General features: G+C 44.7%; 1 protein-coding gene across 1 annotated transcript in view; it reads left to right on the top strand.

Annotated features, from left to right (window-relative positions):
- The window catches only part of GANC (glucosidase alpha, neutral C), a 202049-nt gene that overhangs the window by 20204 nt on the left and 160779 nt on the right, over positions 1 to 21066 (top strand). The window contains exons 3-5 of the mRNA XM_073577850.1: positions 5385 to 5441; positions 7722 to 7830; positions 7982 to 8109. Of these exons, the coding sequence (XP_073433951.1) occupies positions 5385 to 5441; positions 7722 to 7830; positions 7982 to 8109 (294 nt within the window). The remainder of the gene's footprint in view (positions 1 to 5384; positions 5442 to 7721; positions 7831 to 7981; positions 8110 to 21066) is intronic.

Here is a 21066-nt window from a genome sequence, read left to right as displayed (position 1 = left end):
TGTAGATGGAGGGAGGGGGCTGGAATAACACACAGGCAGAGAAAAGTGCAGCTATGTGCCTGGGCAGCACAAACGTAATGGGGGAAGGGGCCAGCATGTATTTCAGAAACCAAGGAGCTACAGCCAATAGCCCTGTATGTGTGACTAGAACAATAAAAAAAAACTTCATATTTCCCGACAGGCATGAGCCCCACACAGCCTCCCCATGTACGGCATGAGCCCCACACAGCCTCCCCATGTACAACATGAGCCCAACACAGCCTCCCCATGTACAGCATGAGCCCCACACAGCCTCCCCATGTACGGCATGAGCCCCACACAGCCTCCCCATGTACAGCATGAGCCCAACACAGCCTCACCATATGCAGTATGTCGCCCCCATGGAATCTCCATGAGCTGTATGTCACCTCTATAGAATCCCCATGTTCATACACATGTAAAAAAAAAAAAAAAAAAAAAAAGAACACCACATACTCACCTCGGTCCTGTTCCCTGGCGCTCTGCTGCTCTCTCTGCCTCCGTCGTGCTGACTCTCCGGCAGTACACAGCTGACGCAATGAAATTACGTCATCGCGTCAGCTGTTTCACATGCTGATTGGTGGTGGAAGTGGCCGGAGGCCCCTCCTCCACCAATGCTGACTGAGCCTAGAGAGACAACGGAGAGAGCCAGTGGGCGGGCACAGTGCGGCCCGCGGATCTCTGGTTTCCAGCCCCACGGCTGTCTCGGTCCTCGGGCCGGACTGAGAGAGCCAGAGGGCCGGATGTGGCCCGAGGGCTGCACTTTGCCCAGGTCTGTTGTAAAGAGTTACTGGTACTCACCAAAATTAATAGTAATAATACAAAAAAATAGGATTTGAGTACCCATAAGAAAAAAATATGAATATATGTATTCTATCAAAATGTATTAAAACAGCTCTATGGCCTCAATTGATAATTTTCTTTTTAAGTCACCTTTCCTTGTCTTGTGGTTGCCTTTTTTTACCAAATTCTTTAAAATGGTACAAGCAGTTCATAAATTTAGTGCACAAAAATCATCTGTATATTGGCCTTTTAATTTGTTACTTTTAGTGCAAAAAGTTACACATTTTGCAAAATGCCACAAAAATTGGGCAAATAAATCCTGGCTTATGTAAACTCATTCCAGGGGAAAACTGGTGTACATCCATGACAAATTTTGCAACTTATTGAAAAGTAGCAATTGATGAATCAAGGGAAAAAATCTGGAAAGACTAAAACCCCATACGCAATGGTAAACACATATAAAGTAGACTTTAAAACAAGGTCCTAATATGTATTGTATTGTGTACACAGTAATTGTGCCCCTATTGAAACCTCTTAGTGCTCTTACCTAAAAAAACCTCTTTCATAGCCATTATAGAGTTTGATGCTCTCACGGTCTCAGTCTCAAATGCACAGGCCGAATGGTTGATGAGGGAGCCTTTGGTATGAATAGGTGTTTGTATGTATGTATGTGTTTACAAGTATGTCTCTGTGACTGCCGTGCTTATGCAAAACCCCAATTAATCAAGGTTGCTAATTAGCAAAAAGTTTACAAATTAGAGGGGTTCTCCAGACTTTTACATTGATGGCCTATCCTTAGGATAGGTCATCAATACCTGATTGGTGGGGGTGTGATACCTGGCACCCCTGCCTATCAACTCTTCGCAGTTTCGCAATGAAGGGAAGTGCCCATTTGAGGAGCTGCACAGCACAGATCCATTAACTGTATGGTGGTTGTGGACAAGTACTGCACATCCACACGCTAGTGATTCAAGCAGGGGGTGGATATGCCGTACCCAGCTGCGGCCACCATATAATTAACGGATCTGTGCTATGCAGCTCTGCAACTGAACAGTTCTGGCTACCACTGGCAGCGAGAAGAGCTGATCGGCGGGGTGCAGGGAGTCACACCCCCACCAATAAGACATTGCTGTATTCTTATGATGGGCCATCAATGTAAAAGTCCCAGACAAACCCTTTAAGTACATAAAAAACAGCAACAGGACAACTTTTATTTAAACAAGGATGTGCGTGGTATTTAACAATCTGCAGTATGGCGTCAGCTTCTTAGGCAAAAAGCTGATGACCGCTTCCCTTTAAAGTGGACCTTCCACTAGTTTGCAAATGTTATTCTGGCCGCATCATAGATTAGTTGGTATAAGGCTGAATTAAATGTCGTTTTATTTTTAATTTCTCTTCTCTATTGTGAGGATATTAAATTGTAAAGTTTAGGTAATAATTTGGAATAAGTCCAAGTGGGCGTTACTAAACACTCTTCTCGAGGATGTGTACTTTTTACTCGGTATGACACCTCCTGTTTATGATTGGTCAATGTCATGCAGAGAAAAAAGTATACTACCGCAGATAAGAGTCTCTGGTAATGCACCCTTTGATGTATCATAAAGTAGAAACTTAACTTTACAAACTATCAGAACAGAGAAATTAAAAATAATAATAAGATCCTCTTTACATTAACCGCTTCCCGATCGCCCACTGTAGATAAACGTTGGCGCTTGCTGGGCTTTGTGCAGCGCCGACGTTTATCTACTGTCGGCGGTTTTGTGCCCCCCCGGGACCCCCACATACCTTATAACGCGGGGATCCCGGTGCACAATGCATGCTGGGACCCCCGACGTCATCGAGACCTGATTGGTTCAGGTCCTGATGACATCAGCGTCACAGCAGCCAATGGGAGCTATCGCTGGGAAAGCTGCTTGTTTCCCGGCGATCTCACTCATTGTAACGCGGCTTCTCCTCTGATCTCACACTGACAGATGATCAGAGGTGAAGCAGCGTTACTGTGTGACTAGATCGCTGCCTGGCACAGCTGATCGCTGCCTGGCACGGCTGTGCCAGGCAGCGATCTTGTCACACAGTAACGCTGCTTCTCCTCTGATCATCTGTCATTGTGAGATCAGAGGAGAAGTCGCGTTATTAGGTGCCAGGCAGCGATCTTGTCACATAGTAACGCTGCTTCACCTCTGATCATCTGTCAGTGTGAGATCAGAGGAGAAGTGGCATTACTATGAGTCAGATCGCAGGGCAGCGATCTTGTCACAAAAGAAAAAAGTAAAGAAAAAAAAGGCAGGTACACAGGTTAGGGCTAGGGCTAGGGTTAGGGCTAGGGTTAGGGCTAGGGCTAGGGATGGGATTAAGGTTATGGGTGTGTTGGTGTTAGGTTTGTGGTTAGGGTTATGGTTAGGGCTGAGATTAGGGTTAGGGGTGTGTTGGGGTTAGGGTTGGAATTAGAATTGGGGGTTTCCACTGTTTAGGTACATCAGGGGCTCTGTAAAGGCAATATGACGCCCGCAGACCATTCCATCAAAGTCTGCATTTCAGAACGTCACTACTTCCCTTCCGAGCCCCACCGTGTGCCCAAACAGTAGTTTTCTCCCACATATGGGGTACCAGCGTACTCAGGACAAATTGGACAACAACTCTTAGGGTCCAATTTCTCCTGTTACCCTTGTGAAAATAAAAATTGGGGGCTAAAAGATCATTTTTGTGGAAAAAAAATGATTTTTTTATTTTCACGCCTCTACATTATAAACTTTACTGAAACAATTGGGGGTTCAAAGTGCTCACCACACATCTAGATAAGTTCCTTCGGGGGTCTAGTTTCCAAAATGGGGTCACTTGTGGGGGGTTTCCACTGTTTAGGTACATCAGGGGCTCTGCAAATGCGACATGACACCCGCAGACCATTCCATCAAAGTCTGCATTTCAGAACGTCACTACTTCCCTTCCGAGCCCCACCGTGTGCCCAAACAGTAGTTTTCTCCCACATATAGGGTACCAACGTACTCAGGACAAATTGGACAACAACTTTTGGGGTCCAATTTCTCCTGTTACCCTTAGGAAAATAAAAATTGGAGGCTAAAAGATCATTTTTGTGGAAAAAAATGATTTTTTTTTATTTTCACGGCTCTACATTATAAACTTTAGTGAAACACTTGGGGGTTCAAAGTGCTCACCACACATCTAGATAAGTCCCTTGGGGGGGGTCTAATTTCCAAAATGGGGTTACTTGTGGGGGTTTCCACTGTTTAGGTACATCAGGGGCTCTGCAAACGCAACATGACACCCGCAGACCATTCCATCAAAGTCTGCATTCCAGAACATCACTACTTCCCTTCCGAGCCCCACCGTGTGCCCAAACAGTAGTTTTCTTCCACATATGGGGTACCAGTGTACTCAGAACAAATTGGACAACAACTTTTGGGGTCCAATTTCTCCTGTTACCCTTGTGAAAATAAGAAATTGGGGGCTAAAAGATCATTTTATGGAAAAAAAATGATTTTTTATTTTCATGGCTCTACGTTATAAACTTCTGTGAAGCACTTGGGGGTTCAAAGTGTTCACGACTCATCTAGATAAGTTCTTTAAGGGGTCTAGTTTCCAAAATGGGGTCACTTGTAGGGGGTTTCCACTGTTTAGGTACATCAGGGACTCTCCAAATGCGACATGGCATCCGATCTCAATTCCAGCCAATTCTGCATTGAAAAAGTCAAACAGCACTCCTTCTGTTCTGAGCTCTGCCGTGTGCTCAAACAGTGGTTTAGCCCCACATACGGGGTATTGGCGTATTCGGGAGAAATTGCACAAAAAGTTTTGTGGTTCATTTTCTCTTTTTACACTTGTGAAAATAAAAAAAATGGTTTTGAAGTAAAATGTTTGTGAAAAAAAGTTAAATGTTTATTTTTTCCTTCCATATTCCATTCATTCATGTGAGGCACCTGAAGGGTTAATAAACTTCTTGAATGTGGTTTTGAGTACATTGAGAGGTGCAGTTTTTAGAATGGTGTCACTTTTACGTATTTTCTGTCATATTGACCCCCCAAACTCACTTCAAATGTGAGATGGTCCCTAAAAAAAATGGTGTTGCAAATTTTGTTGTAAAAATGAGGAATCGCTGGTCAACTTTTAACCCTTATAACTTCCTAAAAAAAAAAATTATGTTTCCAAAATTGTGCAGATGTAAAGTAGACATGTGGGAAATGTTATTTATTAACTATTTTGTGTGATATCACTCTCTGATTTAGGGGCATAAAAATTAAAAGTTTGAAAATTGCAAAATTTTCTACATTTTCGCCAAATTTTGATTTTTTTAACAAATAAGCGCAGATCATATCTAAAAATTTTTACCACCATCATGAAGTACAATATGTCATGAGAAAACAATGTCAGAATCAGTAGGATCCGTTGAAGCATTCTAGAGTTATGACCTCATAAAGTGACACTGGTCAGAATTGAAAAAATTGGCCCGGTCACGAAGGCAAAAACTGGCTCGGGTGCGAAGGGGTTAAACCACTTTGTAAATATATTAAAATGTAAAACAAAGTGTATTATTTTAATAGAAAAATATTTTGTTTTTTATTTTGTAGTGTCCTTATTGAGAACAAGAGTAAATTTAAGACATGCGAACAGATAGGATTTTACAGGTAAATCTACAGTGACTGAAAAAACTATTATGTATATTTTATCTACCGTAGTTGTCACTAATTTCACACATAGGTGCAAGTATAAGAATATATGAAATGGGTTTGATTCTCTATCTGTCTTCAGAACATCTATTTTCTGAATGCTTCACTTTGTGATCTTTTTAAGATCTTTGATGTGTCTGTAACTGCAGTGATAGGATTTAGTTTTGGCAGTTCTACCTCTTAGATGCCATAGCCATTAAACACAGCAACATGTGAGCAGATGACACATTGTGTGAGGTAATGCAACCCCCCTATGGTTTGCCATCTATATACTTCTAAGTACTGTAGGGGTTTCTGCTCTCTAGTAGCCTCTTAGATACACACAAGCATCGGATGTTTATATAAAAACAGAATAAAGTTTATTGTCCTTCATAAACTTTACAGCTCCATAATGAAAGCAGCCATTCTTCAGCACAAATGAATAACAAATTGTCCTTTCTTTAGGATAAATGAATAACAAAACAGTCCTTTCTCTAGGTAAGGAAAAGTAAATCAAAACAGTCCCACCAATTTAGTATTACAGGCACTTCTTAGTTTCCTGCATAGATTGTCCACCATTAATGGTCTTTCTGTTGTTCACCAGCTCCAACATAACTCAGCTGCCTGTTATTATGCCTGTAAGACCTGTGTATGGGAAAAACCTTTCCCACCCAGGCTTTTTTGGTTGCTCCTAACCCGAACCCAAAATCTAGTCAGATAAAAATCCTCTCACTAACCTAGTACTACTGGTACAAACTTTACATGACCGAGGAAAACCGCTTCAGTGGCACATCCAGGACCTTATCTCCTGCCTTCTTAAGGCCCCGTTACACACAACGATGTCCAAGCGATCCCACCAACGATCCAACATGAATGTGATCGCTGGGACATAGACAGACTCACCAGCGATCAGGACCAGCGAGCACGCTGGTTTCCAAAGTAAACAGTGGGTATCTAAGAGCCGCACTGCTCGTGGATACTCGCTGTTTACCCTGGAAACCAGCGTGCACTGGTGGGCTGCTGGTGACCTATAGTGGCAGGATTGATGTCAATCAATTTAGAAGTGGATTACTGACTGCTTGACAGTTCCTGATGTGGATTCCACCTAGATGAATATTCTATGGTAATTTTGTATACAGTATCCATTTTTCCAGAAAGTGAATTTTATGATTCTTTGAAAGGTTCCACTTAACACATTACAAGCACACAATGCATAGTCATCAATAAAGGAAAATAGGAATTTATCTAAAATTGATTCCTCAGAAGTCAGGGCCCCACAGCTTCACAGACTTCTCAAGTTACTGTATGAAATCCAGGGCTGTGGAGTCGGTAAGCCAAACCTGCGACTCCGACTCCTCAATTTCCCTTACACCGACTCCGACTCCAACTCCGACTCCACGACTCCGACTCCCACATATATTGCTTATATTTAAGTGAAAAATGTATTGTAGTACAATGTGAACCTCAGACATTTAATCATTTTTATGATCCAATAATCAAGATATTTAGATAGAACAGAATATATATTGGTGTACTACCCGGTTTTCATTCTTTTTGGTACAGATACGATATGGATAGACAGATATGGATAAATGGATAGATAGAGCAGCTTTTGCTATTGAAAACATTATCTATGAGCTCAAAAACCTTTCAGGTGATGCAGTTTTTTTAAAAAGATGATCAGCTTTTGCAGCTGAAAAACGTATCCTCAAAAAACACAGGAAAAACGCTGTGTGTGAATGTAGCCTTAGATCAGGAATATAACAGCCATTTATAGGACATTTCATAACTTTCCCAAACTCCTATGAAAAAATATTCAGCACATCCTGCATTGAATTACTGTACCCAATTTATTATATATTTTAGGAGTCGGAGTCGGTCCATTTTATACCGACTCCAACTCCGACTCCGACTCCACCAAAATGAGCACCGACTCCGACTCCGACTCCACGACTCCGACTCCACAGCCCTGATGAAATCTTTTGAGCTTTTTATGGGTTTATGGATTTTATTTTGGAATCGGGTTAAAAAGATTATCATGTAGGGCATATAATATCTCACGTACATATTATTAGTTTTTGCTGAAATAAACATCAAATTTTGAAAAACATAACTGAGATAAACACACCTGAACTTATATGCCCAAAAAACTAATTTATATAGTAAACTTGTGGCACCTGATAGAGATTTGCAGTTTCAGTTTTTAAAGTTACAAGTTTTTACAAATGTGTATGTTATCTTAAATGTGTTCATATTTAGGAGACAGAAGCTCTTTCACCCAGACCGGTCGCCATACTGTGCTGAGTTAAGCACACTGAATTCAGAGAATGGCATTGTTAGCCTAAGCCTGATTCATCAAGAAACACAGGTTAGTACTATCATTTCACCTGCGGTTATTGTGTTGATGACGTCTTTTCTAAGAATGCTGGATAATCTCTTGTATCGTTTGTGTGACATTTTGCATGCATTCACAATTCTACGGCTGTATGTGTAATTATAATAATTGCATTCCCCTGCAGGTAAAATTAAAACTACACATCATGGCGGTCCAAGACAATATCTTTAGAATAAAGATCATTGAAGAGTCATCTTTGAAGCCCAAATTTGAGGTCCCTGATGTTTTGGTGAAGGAACCAACTGTTAAGCAGTAAGACTCACCTCTTTATTACTGCTGAACTGTAAAATTATTACGGAAGCAAAAGGAGTATAATGATTGTTGTGGCAGCTGGTGCGACCATCCCTGGACGTGTATCAGCGCTCATTGCTACAAATATCACCTAGAACAGGGGTGTGCAACCTACAGCCCAGGGGCCACATGTGGCCATGATGCCATTCTTTGTGGCCTTCAGCCTTCTCTGACTTCTCTAATGTTCATTAACTTTCAGAAGCTATGGGCATAGTTGCACTCATTGTATGGTAGAAACACTGCAGTAAGAAAATAAGTAAAAAACGTAGAGTACTTAGCTCGCATTTTTTGTATATAAAAACCATCCCACCGTAACAAGATATAGCCAATCAGGATGATACCTAACTGTATTTTTATAATGGCCAGGACTATGATGTTCTTTTACCATTATAGGAAAGTAGGTGGTAAAGACCTGGATGGCAAGTATGTGTCACTGAGGTGCCTGGCCTCGGTGATGTAAGTCTCAGAAGAGGGTGCTCACGTAACAATAAGTTACCAAGAAGGATTTTTAATGGACTGGATTTTGGATGTGGTATTTAGGACAGACCAAAAAAAGCTTAGGTGGGAATGATTCGTCCCATACATTCCAGTCGGGGCTTGCAAGTCCTATAAGAGGCAGCTGCATTGGCTCAGGTGGGTGTGACATGTTGGATCAGGAGCGTAACCAGCAATGGTGATCGCACTGAGCCCAGTGCAGGGCCTGTATTGCTGCCTGGGTAAGACCCTGTTGTTGCTCTGCCTTCCCTGTGAAAGGACCGTGATTTTTGTTGTTTTGTTTGTGCCGGAAAAGGCTGTTTTTCATCTGATAGCTGTGAACGTTTATGGAGTTTAATAAACTTCACACTGTTTGGACCCAAGAACCCGTTGCATGTGTGAACTTTAGTGCCTATCTGAGAGAGTGTACCCTTTCACCATGTATGAATAAAAGTTTGGTTAAATGTTTACAACCGGTGACCTTGGAACATTGTTTTTGTGGTTCTCTTCTTCTGACAGAGGTCCAGCTCACTGTCTTCCTTCCATGTGTCTCACGGAACATCTTCAGGGTCCCAGCCAACTCAAATACTCGTTTAGAAACAGTGACCTATACTAAGGGTATGTGCACACACTGCAGATTCACCTGCGGGTTTTTTCCTGCGGAACCGCAGGTAAAGTGACCTGCGGTTTTGCTGAGGTTTGGCCTGCGGTTTTGCCCTGCGGTTTGAGACCTGGACAATGGAATAGGTGGCAAACCGCAGCAGAATCCGCAGAAACAATTGACATGCTGCGGAAAAAAAACCGCAGCTTTTCCGCAGGTAAAAAACCGCAGCGTGAGCACTGCGGTTTTTAAAACCCATAGGCTAACATGGTACTGTACCATGTCTGCGGAACTGCTGCAGTTCTGCAGGGCCAAAACCGCAGCAAAACTGCAGCAAAACCGCAGCGTGTGCACATGGCCTAACTGTTTTCAACATCTAAAAAAAAGCTGAAATTGTGAGTTAAAAGGGTTCTTTCAAGTTAATAAATTGAAACCAAAAGAATCACTTGTGCAGAAAAAAAAATATCAGAACAAGGAGTGAAGTAAAATACCTTTATTAATAGTGGTAAGTTGTACATATAGAAGTGCTCACATAATAAAAAATAAATAAAAAGTTATGTCTGAAGGAGACCCCCTGATGGAGTAAACCAAAACGTGTGTCGGGGTGTGCTTTGCAGCTATTATCATCACCTTTCAGGTAATACCCTTTGCATAGCTTGAATTGTAGTGACTATATCCGCTCTTAGATAGTGTCACCTTGCAGCTTATAACCTCTATGGGACTTTTTTGTGCATAATTTCTCTTTATGGTATATTCACTTTTATATTGCATTATACACTGCTTATTCCTTTTCTTTGTGCATTATTGTGTTTTTTCTCTCAAATTAATTTTTTTGTGCACTGCTCATGTTATTATATTATTACCCACAGTGATATGGTTGTTTTTTTTTACAACACTGCATTTTATTATTCATTTTTTGTATATAAAAAAAAACATTTTTCCCTTTGCACTTTAGCACTAGTTGCACTTTGTGGAGATATTGCATTTTGGCACAAAGAAAAAATTTTTCCCTGTAGAGCTGCTACTATATTGATAGGCGGTTATGGTAATATATATATATTTTTTTAACATAAAAAATATACATTTTGAGGTGGTGTTTTTCAGACATAATTTTTATTATTTTCTATATGTACAACTTACCACTAGTGTTGAGCGATACCTTCCGATATCGGGAAATATCGGAACGGATTGGATCGGACCGATACCCAAAAAGTATCGGATACCGCCGATTCCGATACCGGAAACCAATGCAAGTCAATGGGACAGAAATATCGGAATTAAAATAAACCCTTTCTTTCCTTGTAGGTTAATTCTACATGAAGGAAAACAACTAAGAATAATGTAGAATGTATTGGGGGAGGTGGAGGAGACATTAAAGGCATAGAGGTTTAGCCCAATCAAATGGAATAGCAGGAATTAATTTTTTTTTAAGACGTTCAGAGTTACAAAGATATTGACTATGTTAAAGGGGTTGTGTAGCAATAGAGGGAGATGTTCAGAAAAGGCACATGTTGGCGGAATGTTGGAACGGAGTGCTTGATCTAGCTTGGAGGTTGACTGAGCCCCTGACCCGGAGGACACGGCACAGATGTGGGCACCTGTATGCACAACAGACTGTGAGTAAAGCTTTGGAACTACATGCCCTGGTGTCCTCCAGTTATTCCTGCGCCAACACACTCAGCACTGCTACATCTCTGTGCCTGGTACTGCACCATCTATGTCTCTTCACTACCTCTCCATCTACACTGCCCTGGGACTACAGCCCTACCTGTGGAAGGCCACAACATCATTGCTGCACCACACCATCTGTCCCAGAGGATCTGTCTGCAGCATCGGCTTAACATCTTCATTGCCGAACACCACAGGTGGCGTCACGAATCATTCACTCAAACTTTAATCATCATCCACACGTTCAACATTTCCCTTTTACAATGGACGCCCAGGGCCACGGATCGGGTCACAGCTACCGTGACATCTCCCATTGAAACCAACGGGCCCGGTACCGAGTACCCCACCAGCCCTGGTGGGCGATCCAACTTGGCGGAAATACAAAACAGAACAGGTTGTCCGGGCTTTTCACATAATCTCAGTGCATATCTAGGCTGCAGAATGCTGACAATAAGAAATTTACCTTCTGTAGCCAGTCTGCACGGTTTCCAAGATATCATCTCTTGCTTCTAATATAAACGTCCAGGCGGGGTGTGTTCTGTCATTGAAATGAGAACTTGTCATTTCCTCCTCCCTCACTAGTTTCACTTTCCATAGATCACTGTTCAGCGTGTGTCTGGGGGAGGAGCAGCTGGGTGGTCTGCTCGCAGCCAGTCACAGCCATGCCATTAGTTAACATGCCTACATGCCTAACAGGATGTGCCCACACTTCTTAGGATTCCTCATTGGCTGAATCAAATCAAACTGGCTCATAGCATTATGGGAACTTCCGATTCCGGTATTCGATATGCAAAAAGTATCGGAACTCAGTATCAGAATTCCGATACCACGAATATCGGCCAATACCCGATATTTGCAGTATCGGAATGCTCAACACTACTTACCACTATTAATAAAGATATTTTACTTCACTCCTTTTTCTTCTGATAACTTTTTTCTGTCCAAGTGATTTTTTTGGTTTTAATGTTTCCGAATGGTCAGCCATTCTCTTTTGCACAACAATTGATTTTTTTATTTTATCTTATATATTCTATTTATCTATTATAGACCACTTTGGCGATTCATATCTCTTGTTGTGTATTTTAAGTTTTAAGTCAATAAATTGGTAAAATTCCAAAGGGCTTGTAAAAACAAGAAACTTTTTACTGTATCCTGTATTAATAATTTATCTTCGTTTTCAAGAATGAATGGATTTTTAGTTTTATAGTGTACAGCTTGTTGTCTACTGTAGATTACTGACCACTCTGCATTCCCAGAGTGGCTGGTTACCTTGTCAGGGAGTGTGCGGCACGACCTGGCTCTCTGCTTTACAGCCTGCTCTCATCGCTCTGGTGCTGACTGGAGTGCCTCCGCCTCTGGGCTTCTCCATAATGATGAGACCTCTACCTGTAGCCTGGGAAAGATTACAGGGCAGTTTCTAGGGAATTTTGCCAACAGGGCGAACATCGAAAAAGCGCCCCCCCAAACATTAACATGCTGAATACTTAGATAAACGTGTCTTACCTTTGCATCAATCCAATCCTCGAAGGCATCACCCCCCAATATTACACACAAAGACAGCAGGCTAAGCACCACAGTATCCTCAAAAAAATAAAATAAATACATCACTGCAGTAATAATATCCCTTAATTAGCCCCTATGGTAATAATATCCCCCATCCTGACCCCTGTGTGTCTCATTTCTGACTTCAGCCATATTTTCTCTCATCCTGCCCTCATGAGTATCCATTCTGCCCTCATATGATCTCCCGATCCTGCCCCGTCTACATCGTATCCATCCTGCCCCATGATCCTGCACCATGTGTCTCCCATACTGCCCCCTTTGTCTCCCATTCTGCCCCGTCCTGTGTCTCACTTTCACATTCTGCCCCCTCCTATGTCTTACTGTCACATTCTGCCCCCGTGCCTCACATTCTGCCCCTCCTGTGTATCACTGTCACATTCTGCCCCCTCCTGTGTCTCACTGTCATATTCTGCCGCCTCCTGTGTCTCACTGTCACATTCTGCCCCTCCTGTGTCTCACTGTCACATTCTGCCCTCTCCTGTGTCCTACTTTCACATTCTGCCCCTTCCTGTGTCTTACTGTCACATTCTGCCCCCGTGCCTCACATTCTTCCCCTCCTGCGTTTCACTGTCACATTCTCACATTCTGCCCCTTCCTGTGTCTTACTGTCACATTCTGCCCCCTCCTGCATCTCAGTGTCACATTCTGCCCCCTCCTGCATCTCAGTGTCACATTCTGCCCCCTCCTGTGTCTTACTGTCACATTCTGCCCCCTCCTGTGTCTCACTGTCACATTCTGCCCTCTCCTGTGTCCTACTTTCACATTCTGCCCCCCTCCTGTGTCTTACTGTCACATTCTGCCCCCTCCTGTGTCTCACTGTCACATTCTGCCCCCTCCTGTGTCTTACTGTCACATTCTGCCCCATGTCCATTCTGCCCCAATGTCTCACATTCTGCCCCCTCCTGTGTCATTACTGTCACATTCTGCCCCCTCCTGTGTCTCACTGTCGCATTCTGCCCCCCTCCTGTGTCTTACTGTCACATTCTGCCCCCTCCTGTGTCTCACTGTCACATTCTGCCCCCTCCTGTGTCTTACTGTCACATTCTGCCCCCATGTCTCGCATTCTGCCCCCTGCTGTGTCTTACTGTCACATTCTGCCCCCTGCTGTGTCTTACTGTCACATTCTGCCCCCATGTCTTGCATTCTGCCCCCATGTCTCACTTTCTGCCCCCTCCTGTGTCTCACTGTCACATTCTGCCCCATCCTGTCTTACTGGCACATTCTGCCCCCATGTCTTGCATTCTGCCCCATGTCTTGCATTCTGCCCCCATCATGTCTGCATTCTGTCCCCATGTCTTGCATTCTTTCCCCATCATGTCTGCATTCTGCCCCATCATGTCTTGCATTCTGCCCCCATCATGTCTTGCATTCTGCCCCATCATGTCCAGCATTCTGCCCCCATCATGTCCAGCATTCTGCCCCCATCATGTCCAGCATTCTGCCCCCATCATGTCCAGCATTCTGCCCCCATCATGTCCAGCATTCTGCCACATCATGTCATGCATTCTGCCCCCATCATATCTGCATTCTGCCCCCATCATGTCTGCATTCTGCCCCATCATGTCTTGCATTCAGCCCCCATCATGTCTTGCATTCTGCCCCCATCATGTCTTGCATTCTGCCCCATCATGTCTTGCATTCTGCCCCCATCATGTCTTGCATTCTGCCCCCATCATATCTGCATTCTGCCCCCATGTCTTGCATTCTGCCCCCATTTCTCCATATTTGCCCCTGTGTGTCTCCAGTCCTGCCTCCGAGCCTTCATTCTGCCAGGGAAACATATTGCCCCTTTCAAAAATAAAAACTTTTTTCTTACCTGGCCTCGCTCCTGCGTTGAAGTTGGGCTGCAGCTGTGTGAGGCTGAGCTGAAAGGACCTGTGGTGACGTCATCGTCATGTGATCAGGGGGCGGGCTGATCAATGGTAAAGGACTGTGGTAATGATGACGTCACCACAGGTCCTTCAGCTCTTCTGTAGCTTTGGATGTCGGCCTCTGTGGTGGCTCTGCTGATGTGTGCGCTGCAGGTGCGGCCGCAGCGCACACTTGGGGCCCGACCGGCGACCGCAGCGCACACTTGGGACCCGCCTGGAGCCCCATGACATGCAGCACTTGGGGCCCGATGACTGTAAGCACAGGAGCGGGGCCCCTGATCTGCGGGGCCCCCTTCTGTACTGCTGTTCATCGGGCCCCATACAGCAGTAAGGGCTGTCATGCCCTGATGGTGGCCCTAGGCAGGTGCCCCCTGGCTTTGGTGGCGCCCCGGGCGATCGCACCCCCCGTCCCCCCCTAAAAACGGCCCTGGGAAAGAACATAGTTTGGACCAGCGGGTCAACCATTCTGCTAGCCTGAACTGTAAATCTTCAGAAGCACATCCTCTGCAAATCAGGAAGCCGGACAACATTGAAAGAACGCTCCCAAAGATTCATCTTGAGACATTCCCTTTAAAGGGAACCTGTCACCCCCCAGGGCGTTTTTCAGTTAAAGAGCCACCTTCAGCAGCACTAAGGCTGCATTCTGTGAAGGTGGCTCTTCTTTATCTGACCCCAGTAATGCCAAAATATTGACTTTTATAATTAGCTCCTCATACCTGTAATGTGTCCCACAGGTATGTTGTGAACCCCAGTATCAGCAGCCTACCATCAGTCAATCATCAAAGAGACTGCCCCAAAGGATTAACACGGAGGACCGTGAACAACAAACAACCTATATAAGAAACAAATCCTCCAATGGACTTTTTTCATATAAAAATAAATTTTTATTGAACAATGTCATAACAAATTTATAAAGGGATGATGACACACAGAAAAACCAATGCAAAACATTGTTCGGGAGGAAAAGTTTTTTTGCCCTATATGTAATAGTAAATGCCAAAGCCCAGATTTCCAAAAAAATAATACATACAATAATAAAGATTAGAACAAGTGGGATTTGGAAGTCACAAAAAATAACTAAGAGCTCAAAAACAAATCCAAAAGGACAAATTATGGGTTAAATATTTATGCAATTTTGCAGATGAGAAAATGCACCAATTATTGTTCCATAGATATAGCCCAGAGAAACTACCTAAGGCCTCTTTCACACATCAGGTTTTCGCCGTCAGGCGCGATCCGGCGGTTTTGACAGAAACCGGATCCGGCGAAATGCAATGCCGGATCCGGTTTCCCCCCCATTGACTTGCATTTGCGCCGGATAGCGCCGGATGGCCATGCGTTTCATCCGGTTTTCGCCGGATCCGGCAATGTGTCGCAATGTGTCGCGATCCGGCGTCTGGAAAAAACGTCTACTGTAACGTTTTTTGTCTCCGGCGAAAAAGCCGGACACGCCGGATCCGGCGCGTCCGGCTTTTTCACACAATGAAAGCCTATGAGCGCCGCAATGCGCCGGATCCGGCGAAAGCCTGATCCGGCGGCCGGATCCGGTTTTTTGGTCTGAGCATGCTCAGTAGCTCTGCCCACAAGACATATATAAAAGCAAGACAGTGGGACCCACAGCCACACCCAACATGCCACCCAAGACAGCAACCAGGCGCAGGAGAAGGCAGGAGACATCTGCAGCAGCACCATCAGCACCACCCCAATTGGAGCAGCATGCTGAACAACGGGAGGGGAGTCCAGCAGCAGATGAGAGACGGTAATTATCAAATCACCCATTCCTCCAAACTAGGGCTATTGAATATCAAGATATTCATTGGCCCTTTGTTTCTCTTTATTCAACAGCCGCCCAATAGATGCAGCAGCAGCAGCAATAGCAGCAGCTGGAACACCACCCACAGGCATGGAGTGTGGCCACCAGGAAGACAGCACATCATCTTCTGGGAGCCCTCCCTCGCATCGTCAGCGTTTGACGGTAAGTTTTTATTTCCAAAATCCATCTTCTCTGTAATATATGTCTATTCATGGCCTTTTATTTCAAAACAGGAATCACAAGATGAAGAGGAGCTCCCAGAAGAAGAAGGAAGGGGTGGACAGACACCTGGAGTGGGCTCACAATTGGTAAGTTTTTTGCATCAAACGCAGAAACACAACATCACACTACACACAACACATAGAAAACAATGTTCTGCAGACCACACACAGCAAACAAATGCCTACATCCAAAGACATAACTTTTTTTGTTTTCTTCTCTAGTCTTCCCAATCTGGTGCTTGGCCAAGAGGTCCTCGCAGTGCCTCCCAGGGTCGTCGGCGACAGCAACGCGGCGGTCACCAGCGTGTAAGTATAAATATTTTTGCTTTGTTTTTTTGCACTTTTTATTTCATTTCTTTTGTGGAGGCTAATTATGTTATTTTTGTCTTTTTCTTTAACAGCCTTCACAGCGTGCTCCCGACTCTGACGTTGAGGATGGAGGGATTGATGTGGACCGCCTCATCGATCTCGTCAGAGAAAGGGAGCCCCTCTGGAATATGGCTGACCGCCGCCACGCTGACCTGATCGTTACCCGACGACTCTGGGAGGAAATCTGTTCGCTCCTTGTGGGCCGCTGGGAGGACCTCGATGTTCGGGCCCAGATTACAGATGGTAAGTATATACAGTACCGGTTGCTTGATTTAAACCAGTGTTTCCCGAACTCCAGTCCTCGTGGTCCCCACGGATCATGTGTTCAGGATTTCTATTTACTATGGAAATCCTGAAAACATGACCCCTGGGGACCATGAGGACTGGAGTTTGGGAAACACTGATGTTGTATACTAACCACTCCTTTCTCGTTTCAGGGAACATAATTGTGAATCGGTGGCGGTCTGTGAGGGATCGTTTCAAGAAGGAGTTCAATAAAGAGATGCGGGCCCCGAGTGGATCTGGAGGACGCAGGAGCAAGTACAAGTACGCAGAAGCCCTGTCGTTCCTCCGGGAAACAATGGTCACCAGAAGGTAAATATTACACACCACATTTGAAAAAAAATGTTAGATGTAAATTTTTTTTTCAGCCAGGGCCATACCATGTCAGTATTTTAATTGTTTTTTTTTCTCTTTATTCCACAGCACGGTGAGCAGCACTCGGGAGCCGGCACGATTGGACCCTTCTGAGGCGATCCCTGAGGAGACCGGCACCGAGGGACACTTCGACCGCCCCGGTACATCTGCACCTTCCCAGCCTTCCCACACATTCGACCCATCTGTCCCATCCACCAGCACAGGAGCATCGTGGACGCCTACATTACATGAAGCTGCTGGTGAGGAGATCGCTTTCCCTTTACCCCACCCTTCTGCCCCTGCCACCTCTAGTACACCTGCGGGTACTGGGCGGCAGCGGCAGAGGGGTCAGGAAAAGACTTATGCGCCAGAGTTCTTGCATCTGAATGCATCTTTCCAGAACTGTCTAAAAGTCTTGTCAGAGCAAATCTCCGCAGGCTATCAGCAGATCAACTCCAGCATTCTGGAGGTGAAGACACTTCTGCAAACCATGCATTCAGAAGCAAGATCTTCGCCAAGCCACACCTTTTTCAGGTCTGTTGTGGAGCGCATGGAAACGCTCTCTCCTGCCCTGCAGATGCATGTAATGCATTCATGCCACGCTGCTCTCCAGCAAGTTACCTCCCAACCTCCTCCTCCTCCCACCACAGTAGTTCCTCCACCTGCACCCCCTCCAGCCACTTTCCATCCTCCCCCTCCTATTACATCTACACCCCCTCCAGCCACTTTCCATCCTCCCCCTCCTATTACATCTACACCCCCTCCAGCCACTTTCCATCCTCCCCCTCCTATTACATCTACACCCCCTCCAGCCACTTTCCATCCTCCCCCTCCTATTACATACCATCCACCTCCAGCCACTTTCCATCCTCCCCCTCCTATTACATACCATCCACCTCCCCAGCACCATCCACCTCCCCAGCACCATCCACCTCCCCAGCACCATCCACCTCCCCAGCACCAGCAACCTCCCCAGCACCAGCAACCTCACCAGTACTAGCAACATCACCAGTACCAGCAACCTCCACAGTACCTGCAAACTCCCCAGTACCAGCAACCTCCCCAGTACCAGACATCTCCCCACTTCCAGCAACCTGCCCCGTACCAGACATCTCCCCACTTCCAGCAACCTGCCCCGTACCAGACATCTCCCCACTTCCAGCAACCTGCCCCGTACCAGACATCTCCCCACTTCCAGCAACCTGCCCCGTACCAGACATCTCCCCACTTCCAGCAACCTGCCCCGTACCAAACTCCTTCCCCATACAACTTGCCATCAACATCATCTGCTCCTACAGTCCCTGCCCAACCCTCCACTCCACCACACACCACCTCTTCTGCTTCCCACATGTCCACCCATTCTGTAGTTTTTTCCACACCTTCACCTCTAACTGTTCCTTCCCCACCACGATCCCAGTCCTCTCTCCACACTCCCAGTGTCGAAGTGTCCCGCAGCCCCTACAGCAGTATTTCCACCACACACTACACCGAATTATAATGTGTGTATTTAAATAAAAATGACCAGTTTTATGGTTTCAGTTTTATAGTTTCAAATTTTTATTAAACATGTTTATTAAAATTTTAAAAAAGTTTACTAAAAAAAACATTTTTCAATAAAAGTTAAATTATTTTACACTGGTTGTCTGTCATTTCTTTCTGCGGCGAAAAAGGTTAAATACAGGGTATTTAAAAGGTGAAATGGTATTCAAAACTAGGTATATAACTGTGGGTAAATTTTAGCTTTTTGCCACAGTTGTGTTCCTGGTTGTGTTTGAAGCAAAGTATTTCACCTAAAAAGTTGTGTTTATTGTTGGTGATTTCCTAACAATGTACACAACTTTTGTTAAAAGGTGAAATACTTTGCATAAAACACAACCAGGTACACACCTGTGGCCTAAAGCTAAAAATAGAGACCATGACAAGATAGCCAACTTTGGTTGGCAAAGGTATATACTGTTGGTACAGAAGGTACACAAGTTTGGTTGGGCACAAATCTTTCACACTCTGTCATCCTGCCAGTGTACTCTGCCTTGAGGTGACATAAAGTATATTGCAAAATTGTCCCTCATTACTGAAACCGTCACAGAACTTCTAGTGGTAATGTCATGGTAATCTTGCAAGGTGGTTTCTTCAGAGGTGTCCTCAATGGAAATGGGTTCCTTGCAGATAACAAAATTGTGGAGTACCACGCACGCTTTGATCACCTCGTCCACAGTTTCTGTCTTGAGGTTGATCGCAGTCAATAGGACCCGCCATTTGGCTGTCAGAATACCAAAGGTACATTCAACCATTCTTCTTGCTCTTGTGAGGCGGTAATTAAAAATGCGTTTTGGTCTTGTCAATCCTCTGCTAGAGTACGGTTTCAAAAGGTGTTCTGACAGCTGGAAGGCTTCATCCCCTACACAGACAAATGGCATAGGTGGACCAGATGTTTGCAGCAGCGGTCTAGGTGGTGGGAACTGGAAGGTGTTTCCATACAGTTTACGCCCCATGGCAGACAGTTTGAAAACTTGAGAGTCATTGGAGCGGCCATAGGCCCCAATATCAACCGCAATAAATTTGTATTCCGCGTCATCGATGGCCATGAGGACAATTGAAAAATATTTCTTGTAATTGAAATATTCCGATCCCGATCCAGCTGGCTTTACAATGCGGATATGTTTCCCGTCCACAGCGTCCAAGCAGTTTGGAAACTGACATATCTGTTGAAACTTGTCAGCAATTTCAATCCACCTCTCTGTTGTGGGCTCTGGTAAAAACTCTTCAGCTAAGGAGTCCCACAGTGCACGGCATGTGTACTTCACAATTCCAGATATGGTGGAAATCCCGAGTCTGTACTGGAAATGCAGTGACGAAAGGGATTCTCCAGTTGCAAGAAATCTGTGGGGAATTAACAAACAATAAATTAGTTTTAAATCACAGCATTACATACCAAAACTGACCTATAACACTTGGAGATACAAATTACCACCAACAAGATTGCAGTGAAAGTGTGCTCTGATGCGATCATATCCAATAAATGTGGCTTACCTTAAAGTCACCATCAGACGCTCTGCGGGTGAAACTGAGAAGCGGCAATAGGTGTCCGCTTTTCTTATGAGGTGTGCAATGCGCTCCACCAAGTAATCAAAATTCTCCATTTTCATCCTAACATATCCAAAAAATGTATCCGGGTTTCGTCGAAGGTCCATGCATAGTGTAGAATAGACCCCACGCGTCATTCTCTTGGCTGTGATGGGGTGGATCCACAAACGTCGTCTACGATGCCTGATGCGCTGCTGTCTCGCTCTCTCCTTCTCCAGAACAATCACCCTCAAACGATTTGCCTCCGCTGTAAAATCCGCCAAATTCTTCAAAATATTTCCAATGACAACATCCATCTTCGCCAGTACTTGCTCTTCTCTCCAACCTGCACTTTCTCCTCTACAACCTGTCAAAGAAGGGCTGTAGGAACATGCTATATATAGTTTTCCAGTAGCCAATCCCGTTCGGAAGGCCACAAGGGTCAATTTTAAAAACCGGATCCGGCGTAATCCGGCGAAAAACGGATAGAAAAACGGATGAACCGGATGAGACGGATCCGGTTTTGTCTGTCAAGAAAAAGACGGATCCGGCAGAAAACCGGATCCGTTACATCAGGTTTTACTAAACATTTGCCGGATCCGGCGTTCCGGCACGACGCCGGATCGCGCCTGACGCCGA

Source organism: Dendrobates tinctorius, unplaced genomic scaffold, assembly GCF_039654945.1.
Source record: "Dendrobates tinctorius isolate UK_male_01 unplaced genomic scaffold, ASM3965494v1 ptg000057l, whole genome shotgun sequence".
Taxonomy (NCBI): Eukaryota; Metazoa; Chordata; class Amphibia; order Anura; family Dendrobatidae; genus Dendrobates; species Dendrobates tinctorius.
The sequence above is the reverse complement of the archived record's forward strand: the minus strand, read 5'-3'. Positions and strand labels throughout refer to the sequence as shown.